The sequence below is a fragment of the Amphiura filiformis genome, chromosome 20 (assembly GCF_039555335.1).
Source record: "Amphiura filiformis chromosome 20, Afil_fr2py, whole genome shotgun sequence".
NCBI classification, from domain to species: Eukaryota; Metazoa; Echinodermata; class Ophiuroidea; order Amphilepidida; family Amphiuridae; genus Amphiura; species Amphiura filiformis.
This window is the reverse complement of record NC_092647.1, coordinates 26,518,769-26,533,445: the sequence shown is the minus strand read 5'-3', so window position 1 is coordinate 26,533,445 and position 14,677 is coordinate 26,518,769. Positions and strand designations below refer to the sequence as shown.

Here is a 14,677-nt window from a genome sequence, read left to right as displayed (position 1 = left end):
CCCTAAATTTCAAATTGATGCCACGGGAAAACAAAATGGAGTATGAAGCTCAAATTTTCAGGATTATACTTTCTCATCAATATCTACCACCACACAGAAAAAGAAAAAAATGAAGAGGTGCTGCGGTGCTGCGGTGCACATCCTTGGAGTTGACATGGAATGGCTCAGTATCAAGTAAATACAATGCAAAGAAGTCAATGATTGCACCAGCATAACTAAGGCAACGGAACACACCTTCACGGTGAATCAGATACCAATTATACTACATTGCCTCATTTCAAATATATAGTTTTAGTTTTGGTTTTGGTTTTGGTCACGTGGTTTCCTATTGTCCTGCCTAACCACTTGAATCATAAGATATCGAACTCATTGTTTCTACCTTTTGTTTAAAACCGAACATTTGTGTCAGTCAGTTTCGGTTTTGGTTTCAGTTTCTTATAAGTGGTGTGGATCGTAAAATTATTTGATTTGAAGTTACCTACTCTAAGTATACAAAAGAAATGTTTAAATTTCGCAGTGCAATATTCACGAGCAGAGAAGTCGAACAAAGCAGTCTACATTTGAAAGCATTGATTTAGTTTGAAAGCATTGACTTGAGACTACGAATTAGCCTAAGCTGATTTCACTGTGAAAATATATAGACCATCGAAATATTTCCACAGACATTACAATATCCACTTGACAGATTATGACTTCATTGCTATCAACACTATTATACACAACTCTATTTATGTGCATGTCGCATGACGGAAGATCAATATCATAGAAAGCTGGTTTAAACTAACTTTTATTCAATTTATTTATTGGAGAATAGAGAGAGAGATAGAAGAGATCGCCAGGGAAAGAGGGTATGTGTGTGTGAGAGGGGGAGGGGGTAAGGGTAAGGGAGAAAGAGAAACAGAGGGGAGAGAGCATTGGAAGTGGGAAGGGAAGGAGGGGGCTCAAGAGTGGAGTGGAATAATAGGGAAGAGTCGATATCGAGTGTGGGGAGGGGGGGGAGGAGGAGGTTATATATAGGTGGCGGAGGGAACATAGGTAAGAGGTATGGGTTGTTCCGGGGAATAATCTAATTCATAATCAAATCATCTACATCATCATGCATCGTATATATTTCAGACAAATAAACAAAACACCCCCCCCCACCCCTCAATATATGCACATGATTTCTACATGTAGGCCTAGGTCTCGTATATATCCAACGATGTCTATGCATAACTTATCAAACGAATTTTATGGTGTCATGGAAGTGTGCCATCTACGGCAAAAGTCGCCCGCGTTGATAGATATCGATAATGAAAATGTGAGCACAATAGGCTATTATATACGTATGGTTATAGGCCATTATACTTTTGATTATATATACCCTCTTGTGTCCTCCCAGCACAATAGTGTTATGATTGCATACCAGTTCATCTCCACATTTTAATCCCTTGATTTTTGGTTTCTGAACAATAGAGAAACCAAAACTATATATTTGAAATGAGGGATTGGTAAGTAATTTGAAAACGGTAACTGAAAAAAAATGCAATACAAAGAAATCCATGACAGCACAAGCACAGGTAAAGAGGCAACCAAATTCAACCCCGCGGTGAACCAGACACTGACAAGACTACCGTATATTGAAATAACTTGAAATAGTATCCAAAAATACAGTTCAAGGGAAGCCATGATGCACAAGTAAAGACTGAAACCTCAATATACTGCTACACAGTGAAGTAGACAATAAAAATACTCCAGTTGTAACAAAAACTTTATACAATTAAGAAAATAGTGTTAGGCAAACATGTAACTTATTGATTGTGTTGAATTTAACTTGGTTGTCAATGTAATTTCTGAAGCTACTACAAAAGCTTTATTACCATACAGTCGGTGGTCTACAAGCGAAGATATGGCCAATTGTGTAAAGTAGTCCTAAAACAGCTTGGGCCACTAGTCGGTGCTCTTATTTTTAAACAATGGGGCATTTTAAAGTGGTATTTTAATTTATGATAAATGTAATAAAGACCATAATAATAGTGGCCCAACTTCGGCGATTAAGTTAAATAGGGCATACTATTTGAACCTTAACTAGGCTCTCTAAGCCACCAAGTAAATGTGTGTGTTTTTTTAGCCAAGACATTACTGCACATCACATTAACGCCATGACCCCTTTTATTTTTGTCTGATTGAATTTACTCAATGCAAACTTGATATGTGCGATCAAAAGTAGTTCAACTAGTTTTCTGGACGTTTAAATTATTTGAGCATAGCGTTTAAGTCCGAAGTAGTAAAGAAACTCAGTAAAGTAATTTTTTCTGTTAGCTAAGATGTAAATGATTCCACTGCGTATAACGATTTTGTTCTGAGAAGCAAAATTGTAATTGGTTACTTTTTATTGTTACAGTCTGTACATTATTTAAGTGACTTGATATGAAAACTAGATACAATGCAAGTTCAAATTCAAAACTTCATATCTTCGTTGAGCAGGACAACCTCCCCATGTATGTAAATTTGACCTCTAAAGTTAAAACCTATGTAGTAAAGACACATCATTGCAACGATCTTATCATTTTGAGTAGGGCACAAAAAGCTGTTCAAAATTAACAGGACTTACATAGAAAAAAGTGTTGGTTATTTACTGACTCTTTCGTGTAGTTTACATTTGAAATGCAAGTATCAAAAAGCTGGAGATATGACTTCTTCAAGTTGACACACACAAAAATTGCCGACAAACTGAAAAAAGTGGTTTATGTACTGTGACCCACTTTTAACATTATTAGGTTTTGCATTTGACCTTTTGAACTCATGAGGTTCTTCTAACCCGGCGACAATATACACGAGATATAACAATTAGTGACTTACTAATAGCAATATGCTCATCTTGCAAGTTCTTAAAGGGGGGTAACCCTATCGGTTTAGGATATGGATTCTCTTCAAACTTACATACAATGTCAAATATTGTCCCCTTTATCAATCTATGTGAGAAAACAGGAACAATTTCAGCATAAATGTGAATAATTAGCATATTAGCAAGCCAATACACTGGTACGCGTGAATTGCATTCTGGTCCCGGGGGGTCACTCCCATTGTGGCCTGTACACCATCCGCGATAATCAACTTTTGAAAAGCACCCTAAACAAGGCTAAAACGACACCCTAAACAGGGATTTCATTCCTAACATCAAATTTCATACCCTAAATTTCATTTCCGCGTATTTAGAAATTGCAATTTTTCATGTTTTTGACACCCTAAACACGATCCGCGCGTATCGTGCCTACCCACGAAAAACGACCCTTTTTACGCGTTTTCATTATCGCGGATGGTGTACAGGCCACAATGGGAGTGACCCCCCGGGATTCTGGTCAGGTATCCCGAAACAACGGCCGAGCGCATGTCCCGGTGGAAACAGGAAGTGTTCGCCTTGGCACTGAAAACCGGCTCGCCCGTGTACACTTTTTATACCCTCTATTCATACTGATTAATCTTAAAAAAACATTACATATCACTGCGCTCATTATTATTCTTGACAAGATAGCCCATGCTGTATTTACTTCGCTTAATTATTTCTTTATTTTTAGCTATATGATGCACATTTTCACATATTTATTATTTTTCTTTGTTTTATTTTTAACTAATTTTTTAATGGGGGGGAGGTGCTCTCATAATTGTTTTCATATTCCTCGTATCATGCTTGACAATATAGGTCATGTTTCCTTATTTATTTCGCCTCTAATGTAATTCTTTATTTTAGTTTTTTGTTTTATATCATTATAGCGCCATCTATAGTTTGACATTAGGGGGCCTATTTGATGTATTTTTGCGGACGAATTGGTACTGGGGTGAAGTCTTCCGAATCTATTCCGATTTCATTCTATGACTACCCAAAACTCCCGTGTCGTGTACAATGCGAACAACTGGTAGCCTGTAAAAACCGCTGTGTTTCATGATTTCTCCGGAAATACATCGACTTGGAGCGTCAAATTTCAGGATAGTAATGAGAAAAATAGTATCTATTATGTGATACCAAAACCTCATCAACAATGAAAAAAATCGGGGGTATGATGCTGTCGATCGGGTTACGGACCTTTAAAGTCCTAGCGTTCAAGTGTTGTAAACTAATAACATTGCCATAGCAAAATTGAGGCGGTTAAGTTGCAAATGTTAAAATTGTGCGTGCACACTTTGCCTTTGATGCTAGAGGTCCCGGATTTAATTTTCCTCAGGGCCAAAACAAAACTCTAATTCCGCCCTCCCCGTGGCTCATCTCGTAACGGTGGGGCAGATGACCCATGATAAAAGAGCTCAGTCGCTTCTGTTTAGGGTAAACTTGCCTGTCTTGTAAGAATGCTTCAACTAGCTATATGGCGCCCCTTCACCAGGTCACTTGTGCCTGGCCGAAGTTTCGTTAGCGTTTTCTCCTAAAATTACATATGTTAATGCCTAGATATACTTTACATAAATAAAAAAAAAATGTCAGATGCTATAGCTATCATTTTACCAGTGCACTGACCTATATTTCTCGATTTGCACGCCTGAAAGACCAGAGAGAATATACTTTATGTGTATGTTATGATAGCATTAGACTATGTTCTGAACGTCAACTTATCTGCTATAATGGAACTTACTTCATGATTATCAATCAATCAATCAATCAATCAATCAATCAATCATTATTTTCATCAATCTCATATAAGCAGAACCGCAAAGGAAATGCAAACATTGTAAATAACACGTATTGATAAAGGTAGGTACATCACAAGCCCGAGAGGTCTAAGTATACGATGCATCACCTTATAACTAACAATTATGATAGTACATGAAATAATCAAAACAACAACTATACACAAAAATATTAACAAAAAAAAAATTACACAGAACCCATCTTAAGCTATAACAATACAATATTAAGCAAAGAAAACTAAGCAATGTTTGTTTGATAAATAATACAGTGAACAATATAGAGAGTCTGCAAAACATAAAATTAGGAAGGGCAATAATTACATTTTAGATACCTTAAGGGGTGGGGTATGAACGTTTGGACAGTATTTATTTTGGGACATTAGAGCACATCAGACATATCAAATTGCATTCTGAATACGAAGAACGTCATTCGGATATCAAATAATTTTGATTTTTTGAAATTCGCAATTTAATACACATTTTATGGCAAATCATTAAAAATTGATATTTTTTCAAGTACTTAACAGTACTTGAAGTAAACTTTAGTAAAAAAATTAGGTCTTTTTGGGAAAAAAATCCATATCTTCAATATGAAATGTCAAAATGTCGGCTTTTCCTCCCTGCTACATACACTTTAAGAATAATATCATTAGATTTATATAATTTACTTCGAGGACTGTTATATATCAAAAATTTGAAAAATATCAAATTTGTATAATTTGTCATAAAAGTTGTATTATATTGTGATTTTCAAAAAATGAAAATTATTTGATATCAGAAAGACATGCTTCGTATTCAGAATGCAATTCGATACGTCTGAGGTGCTCTCATGTCCCTCAAAAATACTGTCGAAACCCAATAAACGCTCATTTTAGATCCCTTAACATGCTATTTTTGAATTCAGTTACTAGTTTAGGTTTTTTAATTCCACTTCCACATAGGACCAAGTGTTAGAATATCAGTAATTAAGTAAATTGTACTTTTTGAACAGTGGTTTAATCCCGGGGGTTTGGTGTGGCAAAGATACGAACTATTTGTGACAGTTCCTACTGCTCTTGATCAAATAAATACACTGTAATAATGATAGCACCGCCAAACATCGAAACACGTGGTGCAGAGGCGCTGTTGGCAAAATAAAGTCTTCAGTGGTGTTATTAAGATGTTTTGGCTCTACATGTATAACGTTGACAAATGTTCAACTGTTGGCTTAACTATTACTAGTTTCTGTCGTAGACAAAGTCTCACTTAGGGCTTAGTATTTGTCACATATATTACGCTATTTTAAACTCAACCATTGTTTTACATGGGGAAAATATTTGTTAAGACGTGGGTCTAGTCTTCTAAAAGCAGCCCAATATTGAAGTTTTACCACAGCGTAGGCAACTAAGCGTGCTGTCGCAATAGAAGATGTGAGCGAGCACATGTGTTTCAATTCTCAGCTGTCTATGCATGCAAGTATACAGAACACACACACCGTTGTTTGGATATAATAGTAGGAGTACTGCAATTATTAAATATGATGCTGTTTGAGAGGAATTACAGAGGATTTTTCCATAGTATATTTCACACCTGGTTGGCATTGTTTATATCAGCAGCTTGTGTGCATAGGTAAGTAGAAATAGTCATGGTTAACCCACTATAACCAAGTATAACGACACAAATGCCACAGTCTTGTTTAATTATCTTATTCTTTACAGTGTGGTTTTTCATACATAATATCTTGACATGATAACATATTTTCATTACTTACATAGTTAAACAATGCGATGGCAGATGTGAAACGTGTTATGTACAGATTTTGTCTAAGGTTCATGTTTCAAAGCAGGACCGACGTGTGTCTGTGTGTCTCCACGCGAAGCGACCGTTCAAACAACATGGGTGATCATTAGGTCGGTGCTCACTTTACAGTGAATTTGCAATGTTAGATGACAAAGTACTGAGCGAGTGCATGTACAAATGCGGATTGCCACGATACAATGAAAATTTGGCTGTATGTGAGATCTACAAAACTAACACAATTAATATTGCAAACTCATTGCCCCAGTTTAATGGAAAATATGCATAAGTAGTATAATAATAGATGAGGGTAACAATCTTCAGCGGTAATATGTACAGCAGCTTGCGTACGTTATACTCGACTCACACAAAGTATTTGGACTGCTCAATTTGTTTCGTCGGACGAAGCTTACCTTTCATTCTAAAAAAAGGCCATGCATACTTTACATTGGTTTATACATTATGAAATATTCAAGGCTACCTACTACCAAAGTTGTTATTAATTTAATACAAGAACATCTTATGTAGATGAGTAATACTATAGATAAACAGGTCCTACGAAGTCACACTAATGTATTATAATGGTACTCTTACCAACACGTATTTTAGCAATAGTGAAGCTAATTTATTTTTTCATTATGAGAATTTGTTGTAAAACCTCTAATTTGCAGCATTTTACGCATGAACGAGACATAATTATAGTTATATTCTGGTACATTAATCATACCGTATGGAATCCAGTAGGCGGCAATCATTATACGGAAAATCCAAGATTTGTTTATGCGATGGATACAATAGTAAAGATAATAATATCTAAACATACTAAAGGTGCAAATAAGTATAACTTTATCACATCAATGAAGTCTGCCACGTCCTTGTGTCATTACAAAAGGAATAAATCTATTCGCTAAAAATCGCTAATATTTTGCTTGTTTATTCTTACGTGAAGCATTTGGGATATAATAAAGAACACTCATAAATTCTAATTGTATCATTTTAGGTGTAAGAATGCAAATAAACATCGGTTACGCTATTAATGTAGAATACAAAACGCTAATTTTCTACCCAGCGCCATGTACTAGGTGTTCTAAAATAGGTTTAACTTGCTCTTACCATTAATTTAACAGGTGTATTCATTTGCATTCAGAGGCAGATACATTCCTTAAGGAAACATTAGTATGTGTAGCATGCTACTGAGCACAGAAGTGCCTGTTTTTACAAAAGGGGCCTTGTGTTTAGTTAACACCAGATGTTCCTCATTGCATTCATGGTAATACAGGCCGTATCAAAAAAATTTTTTTACAATTTAGAAAATAGTATAAGACAAACATGTCTTTTATCGATTGTATTGCATTTTACTTGATCGTCAACACACTTAATAAAATCGGTGGTCTACAGGGGGAGATATGACCAATTGTTTAAAGTAAGTACGGTATTTCTAATACAGCTTGGGCTACTTGTGTGTCTTTGTGTAGCAACAGTGACTAAATTGAGTTTAACCGTCGGTGCACTTAAGATGGGCAATTCTAAGCAATGCAATATTTTAATTTATGATTTTGAAATAAATCTAATATTACGTAGTATTTATTTATTTACTAATATCAATTAACATGATTAAGTGAACGAAAAATATGAAAAACCTTTTCTTTTGCTCTGAGATCTTTGACGATAAACATGAGGGTGCATTTTACGCGGTATAAACTTGAAGTGCGAAATTGGCAAAACGTGTCCCAACTATAATGGCGATTAAGTATACTCGGGCATAGCGTTTGAACCTGAACTAGGAAAGAAACCAAGACAAGTTTTTTTTTTCTGTCAGCCAAGATATTAGTACTTCTACTGCAAACCACATTATTACCATGCCCCTGTTGTTGTTTTTTGTTTGTTTTTTTCTTTGTTGTTAGGTTTTTTTTTCTAAAAAGCAGAAACACTATTGATATTCATGGAAGTTAAATCACCACGATGAAAGCTTGACATGCGTGTAAATATCAAGAGGTCTAACTCATTTCCTGCACGATTTAGTTAATTAAGCATAGCGTTTGTACCCGAACTAGTAAAGAAACCAAGTAAAATTTTTATGTTAGCCAAGATGTTACTTATTCCACTGCATAATAAAAGTATTGCCAAATCTTTTTGATTTCTTTTTATAAGAAGCGAAAATGCAATTGTATAATTTTCATTGTTATAGCCTGTATAGAAAATTGCTACATTATATGGTGGAGTGTGTTGCACACTATGTTCACACTTCAAGTCGCACGTTGTCTTTACACCAGGTACGCTTGCTTATTCAGTGTAAGATAGTTGATATCTACACTTTGCTGAATCCCCTAGGTCTTTTAACATAGCAATTGCCCATGTCGGGTGATGCACGCCTTCCCTGTGTGTCTTTTTAACGAAGTAGTGAAATAAAAAACAGACACCAAAATTTTAAGTGTCACGAATAAAATCCGAAATTATGAACAATAATAACGCCCAGTTAAGTAGCATGTAATTGGTCAGAGGATCATTTCGGTCAGATGATCTATTTTAAAGCTTTCATTTGTAATATCAACTGCATTTAGGTACTACTCTTTAAAATTAGTATAAATGATGTATAATGTCTAGTGCCATGGAATAATCCATAGACGAATTACAACTCGAATTTGAAACATTTTGTTCCGACAGCAGGGGGATATTTAATTTGCAACGTTTAGGATGGCACTGTACTACACAAGTTCATGTGCAAATGCATAATCGCACAATACTGTGTCAAGTTGGCTGATTATAAATGTGATATTTACAATGCTAACACAATTAATAACATCAAATTTGCGTGAAAAAATAAGTGGAAACAGTATGGCTGAGGGTGACAATCTTTAAGGAGCGCTTCAACGGTAGTATATATGCAGTAAACGTGGTATTTGTATATAAACACAATTTGGAGCAATTTATTCAATATTAAATAAATACCCAGGAAATTTAATGTTTAGGTACTTGTATTAGTTGTAATTACTAAAAATAGTGACTTTGAACAATGGTGACTAATTTACATAAAATCACCGAAATTCGGCAAAGTGTCTCCCTTTACTTCCTTTTCGTGTGGTTTTTCGCAGCTTTTCATGGAGTTTCCTATACTTTGTGTGTACAAAATTTAGGTTTCAAGTATTCGTCATGAGATGTTTTTAAACTGAGACATAACTCAGCGATATTCTTATTTAGCAGGAAGATACTTAATTTAAGGTTGGTCTGAACCCTGGAATTGTGGAAACTTTCGGGCTTCATAACTGCTAAATTATTGGTCTAAAGAATATAAAAGTATACATTTTTAGAATGGAAATGACTTGATGAATTCATCTGTGAGGTCCAATTTGGGCCAAAATGCTCATTTTTGGAGAAAATTACAAAAAGTAGGTTTTTTGACCTAAATTTTTTCGCGCAACGTAACAAAAAAATTGTTTGGCCCAAAAATCTGTTTTTATTAATTTTAAATTATTAAAAACTAGATAAAAATATCTAGGCACCGTTATTTTATTTTTTTGAACTTTGACCAACTTTGAGAAATTTGCACCAAAAATGGTCAAAAATGCAAAATTTTCAAAAAAATTATAAAAAAGCCTGATTTTCGCCCAAATTTCAAATATTTTTTGGTGAAGTTAGTCAAAATTCAAAAAAAAAATGAAAAAACGGTCCTAGATATTATTATCTATTTTTTAAAAATTAATAAAAAACATTTAAGTCATAAAAAGCACTTTGAAAAAATTGTCCATTACTTCCTTTTGTCATGGTAAGGCTTTTATCTGATCACCATTAAACTGCGTCACGTGTCAATGTAATTAATTTAAAACGAAGACATTTGTTTGTACAGATAGTATGCATATATCGTATGTGATATAGACGTTGTAACTCTAGAAAATATAAGTAGTATGCTAATCACATAAGTTGACGGTACTTGGTACTCATTTCAAGCTAAATGTGCGTGGTTAAAAAAGACCCCTGTATGATTGACACTTATATCAAGTGCATTTTGCAATTACTCTTGATAATCCCGATCACAGCATTATCTCTATGTTAGAAACAAAAATTCCAAACACGAATCACGTGGTTTTATTTCAAACGAACTCTCGAACTCTAGAAATTATCAAATTAACTTGTAACCCTAATACTGCAAAATCTAACAAAATCTAACACAGAAAGCAGGGCACAATCACCCTAAGTCACATGTACGGACGGAGTCGCTAGCCGGGCGGCAAACTGCCAGTGACTATCGGTCGGTGGCCGTGTGCTTGGCACTGGAAGTGTTTATGGTTCGAATCCCGTTAATACCAAGTGACTTATATGTTCATCCTTTTTTTTAATTTCTTCTTTGCCTTCCGATAGCAACAAATTCAAGATATGCATGTATGTTTTTAAATGTCTTCAGGGTAATGCACCAGTTTATCTCACAAACTTTCTCACTCATAAAGTCAAACCTGCTACAGGACCCATGACACGTTCATCTTCTGATACTACTCTTCTCAATGCTCATGTCGGGAAAAATCGCATTGGTGATAAATCGTTTTATGTTTCGGCACCCACACTCTGGAACAGCCTCCCAAGAACCATCAGGGAGGTATGCACACTGCCTAGTTTCAAGAAAGTTTTGAAGTCTCATTTTTATCCATCGTATTGACTCTGTTTTTGTTATTGCTTTGTTGTTACGGCGCTTTGATCAAGTTGGAAAGGCGCCTTATTAAATGTTTTATGTACGTATGTAACAAAAATCCATGAGAGTGTTAGGGTTATGGCTTGTGTCGTCCAACTAGGTTGACAATCAGGCAAGACACATGTATCATTGGGAAAAACGTGTATAGTCATAAACAAGACGCATTGAAAATTTGCCAGACAATTTGCACTTCAAAGCTTGTCGTGACATTCCAAAAATATAGAATAGTTTAAGCAAAAATATTTCAACTGATCCTCCAGTTGCTTCGTGTTTTGCATTATGCAGAGCATTGAAGCTGATAATACATGTAAATTATGCTTGTATCATTTCTTAAAATAAAACCGGATACTTCAACATTTATCACGTGTTTATCTAAAAAAAAAATCTCTGCGGATATACCGCGCTAAGCCAGTTAATTTTTGTAAAAATCGTGTACATAATGTTAAATTTGCTGTATTTGGCAGAGATAGATCAACATAGGCTATAGAGGAATTTCAACAGCACCCTTATTTTGTAGGAAAAGGTCATTGAACTTTTATACAGAGGTCAAGTGCAAAATTTCTCGGACATAAGTATTCAGCAAAAGTGTAATTTGACCCATTTACGATGTACGGTTACTGAGTTTGGAACAAAACATTGTGACGTCGTGGGTCAAATTTTGGCACCACATGGAGCAAAATTGATATATGCACCGATTTTGTCAAAAATCGGCCCAAATTATTGGCCTTTCCATGATAAATCAGAAAAATAGTAATTTGTGGGATGTTTCGATACCTGAGTATTCAGTAACACATAAAAATCGACAATACGCATTAATATTGAGTCGCATTGAGTTCTATAATATCGAGTTAATTTGACCTTGACAAATTTTGCAACAAGATAAATGAAATCAGAGAAATCAGAGAAAGTTTCACTTTTGCCCCACCGGAGGCAAAATTGGGCCTTTTCTTTTTTTTTTTTTTCAGTTTTTGTATAGTGTGTATTTTTATTATGATGTAAAGGTGGTATTACACCCCTTGATAAATGTGTGACTATTTTTGCATTTTCATCACAAATTAATAACACACTAGTAACAAAAGTTATGTTAGGGGCAAGAAAATCATTTACTACAAGGAATTTCAGTGACTCAAGACAAGCGGTAAGCAGACAGCACAGGACATCTGTACAGGATACAAGGGCCATACGGGGAGCTGATATATACAGCGATCATCAACTAGTTCGTACCAAACTCAAGATTAAGTTGAAAAGAAAGCAACAACCAAAAGTAACAAGAAGGAAATTTGATACAACCAAACTCCAACAGACTACCATCAGATCAAAATTCAAAATTGAACTTAAAGATTGATTTGATGTACTCCAAGATTATGAGGATGTAGAAGAGAGTGTAGAGAAGAAGTGGCAACATTTTGAGAATGCTTACAAAGAAACTGCACAGAAGGTTCTCGGGTACAAAAAGAAGGGCCAGAAACCATGGATCAGCAAGGAATCATGGGATTTAGTAGAGGAGAGGATAAAGCTGAAGAGTGACATTGAACAGACAAAGTCAAGCAGAATCAAACAGAACTTAAAAGTCGAATACCGGAGCAAAGACAAGGAAGTCAAGAAAAGTATGAGAAGGGACAAGCGGGAATGGGCTGATGATCTCGCAGCTCGGGCAGAACAAGAAATAACACAGGAATCAGATGGAAATTTATGACAAAATTAGAGGATTTGGACTTTGCGGATGATATAGCTCTTCTATCATCTACCATCCAACACATGCAGGATAAGGCAACAAAGCTATGTGAATTTGCAGCAAGAACTGGTTTAAAAATTAATACCAAGAAAACTGAAGTGCTTAGAATAAACAGCAAATCCAACACCAGGATAGTCTTAGCAGGCCAGCAACTAAACGAGGTAGAAAAGTATACATACCTAGGTGCAAATGTCAGCAACCAAGGTGGAGGGGGGGAAGACATGAGGAACAGAATTTGCAAGGCAATGGGATCATTCATGAAGCTCAAACAAATATGGAATGCAAGCAAACTCACTTTAGGAACCAAACTGAAGCTGTTCAAATCTCTGGTAATGTCAGTATTATTATACGGCTGTGAAACCTGGAAGATCAATGATAGTGATAACAGGAAGTTGGACACTTTTCAATTCAAATGTCTCAGGAGAATACTGAAGATTAGATGGCCATATGTCATTTCAAATAATGACTTACTAAAGAAAACCAAAATGAACAGGACAAGTGAAGAAGTAAAAAGAAGGAGGTGGAAATGGATTGGCCATGTGCTAAGGATGGAAGATAATAGCCACTGCATGACAGCACTTTCCTGGGCTCCAGAAGGCAGAAGGAAAGTTGGTCGCCCTAAGACAACATGGAGGCGGACAGTGGAAAAAGAAAGGAAGAAATTAGGGTGGAGGTCATGGAGTGAAGCCAAGCCAGTAGCTAGAGAAAGGGACAGCTGGAGGAGGAGACTTGCAGCCTTATGGGCCACAGGGCCCGAAGAGGATAGGTAAGGTAAGGTAAGATAAGCGGTACGTTATTTATGATAAGAAAGAGGTACCGCTAGAATGTACATCATTTCTTAACATATATAATGAACCACTCGTCTTGAATCACTGAAATGTCAGTGAAGTAATTGGATACCTTGCCCCTAAAATATACATAACTTTTGTTACCAGTGTGTAGATATTTTTGGAGAAAAATGCAAAATTAGTCACAAAATTTATCAGGGGGTGTAGTACCATCTTACATTTAAAATGTAATCATATACGACACGAAAGGGTGGGAAAGCACCGCGCATAGTATACGGAGTGCACATAATACACAATCAATGTACTCCCGTACTTTTCTAATCTCTTTGCTGATTAGCTGCTTTGATATAGGAGTGTTAGAAAATACAATATAAAAATGTGTCAATATTAAGGGTTCTATAAATATACGAGAAGGGGGACTAAAAACTTTGGATCTCTAGGGTGTTATAATGTCTTAATTGCAAATTGCAAACTTTATCTCAATATTGCATTCAAATGTATCGTACATTATGCCTTTAAACATTCCGCCTCAACATGTAAATCGACAGGAAACCCAATACAGATGTTCTCGGCTATACTATATGGAACAAAATGCTTCAAATTCGATGTGTCTATGAATTATTCCACCGAGATAGACATTAGTTTCTCCTATCATTCACCAAGTGGAGCCCGAGGTTGTGATGGATATGCAAGGGGCCTACCTTTAACCAAGTCGTTCAACTTGGCATTTCAATTTGAAGATTTAAAATATAAGTTTGTCTTTACATATGAAATTATCTGGCACCGTTTTGCGTGAAACGGTCAAATTGGTATTTCCCAAATCGTAAAAATATGTAACAATTATTCTTAAAAGATAATTTCTGATTCTAGCTTCCTCGTTTCATGGTTAATATATATCCACAAAAAGACGTATTCCAAAAATGTCAGAGATGATTCCAACACTGAATTTGCGAGTTACACGTAATTGCAAGTATTGCATTGCCCCATAGGCTATTGTGTTGTAAACGTATTCAACAGTCGGGAGACAGACATTGTCAA

The 14,677-nt window shown here is 35.6% G+C and overlaps 1 protein-coding gene across 2 annotated transcripts in view; it reads left to right on the top strand.

Moving 5' to 3' along the window:
- Nucleotides 1-5,831: 5,831 nt before the first annotated feature.
- LOC140142627 (glycine receptor subunit alphaZ1-like) overlaps nt 5,832-14,677 on the top strand; it is a 144,330-nt gene continuing 135,484 nt past the window's right edge. For both annotated transcript variants that reach the window (XM_072164633.1, XM_072164632.1), the window contains exon 1: nt 5,832-6,267. In XM_072164633.1, coding sequence (XP_072020734.1) covers nt 6,176-6,267 — 92 coding nt within the window. In that variant the 5' untranslated portion in view covers nt 5,832-6,175. The remainder of the gene's footprint in view (nt 6,268-14,677) is intronic.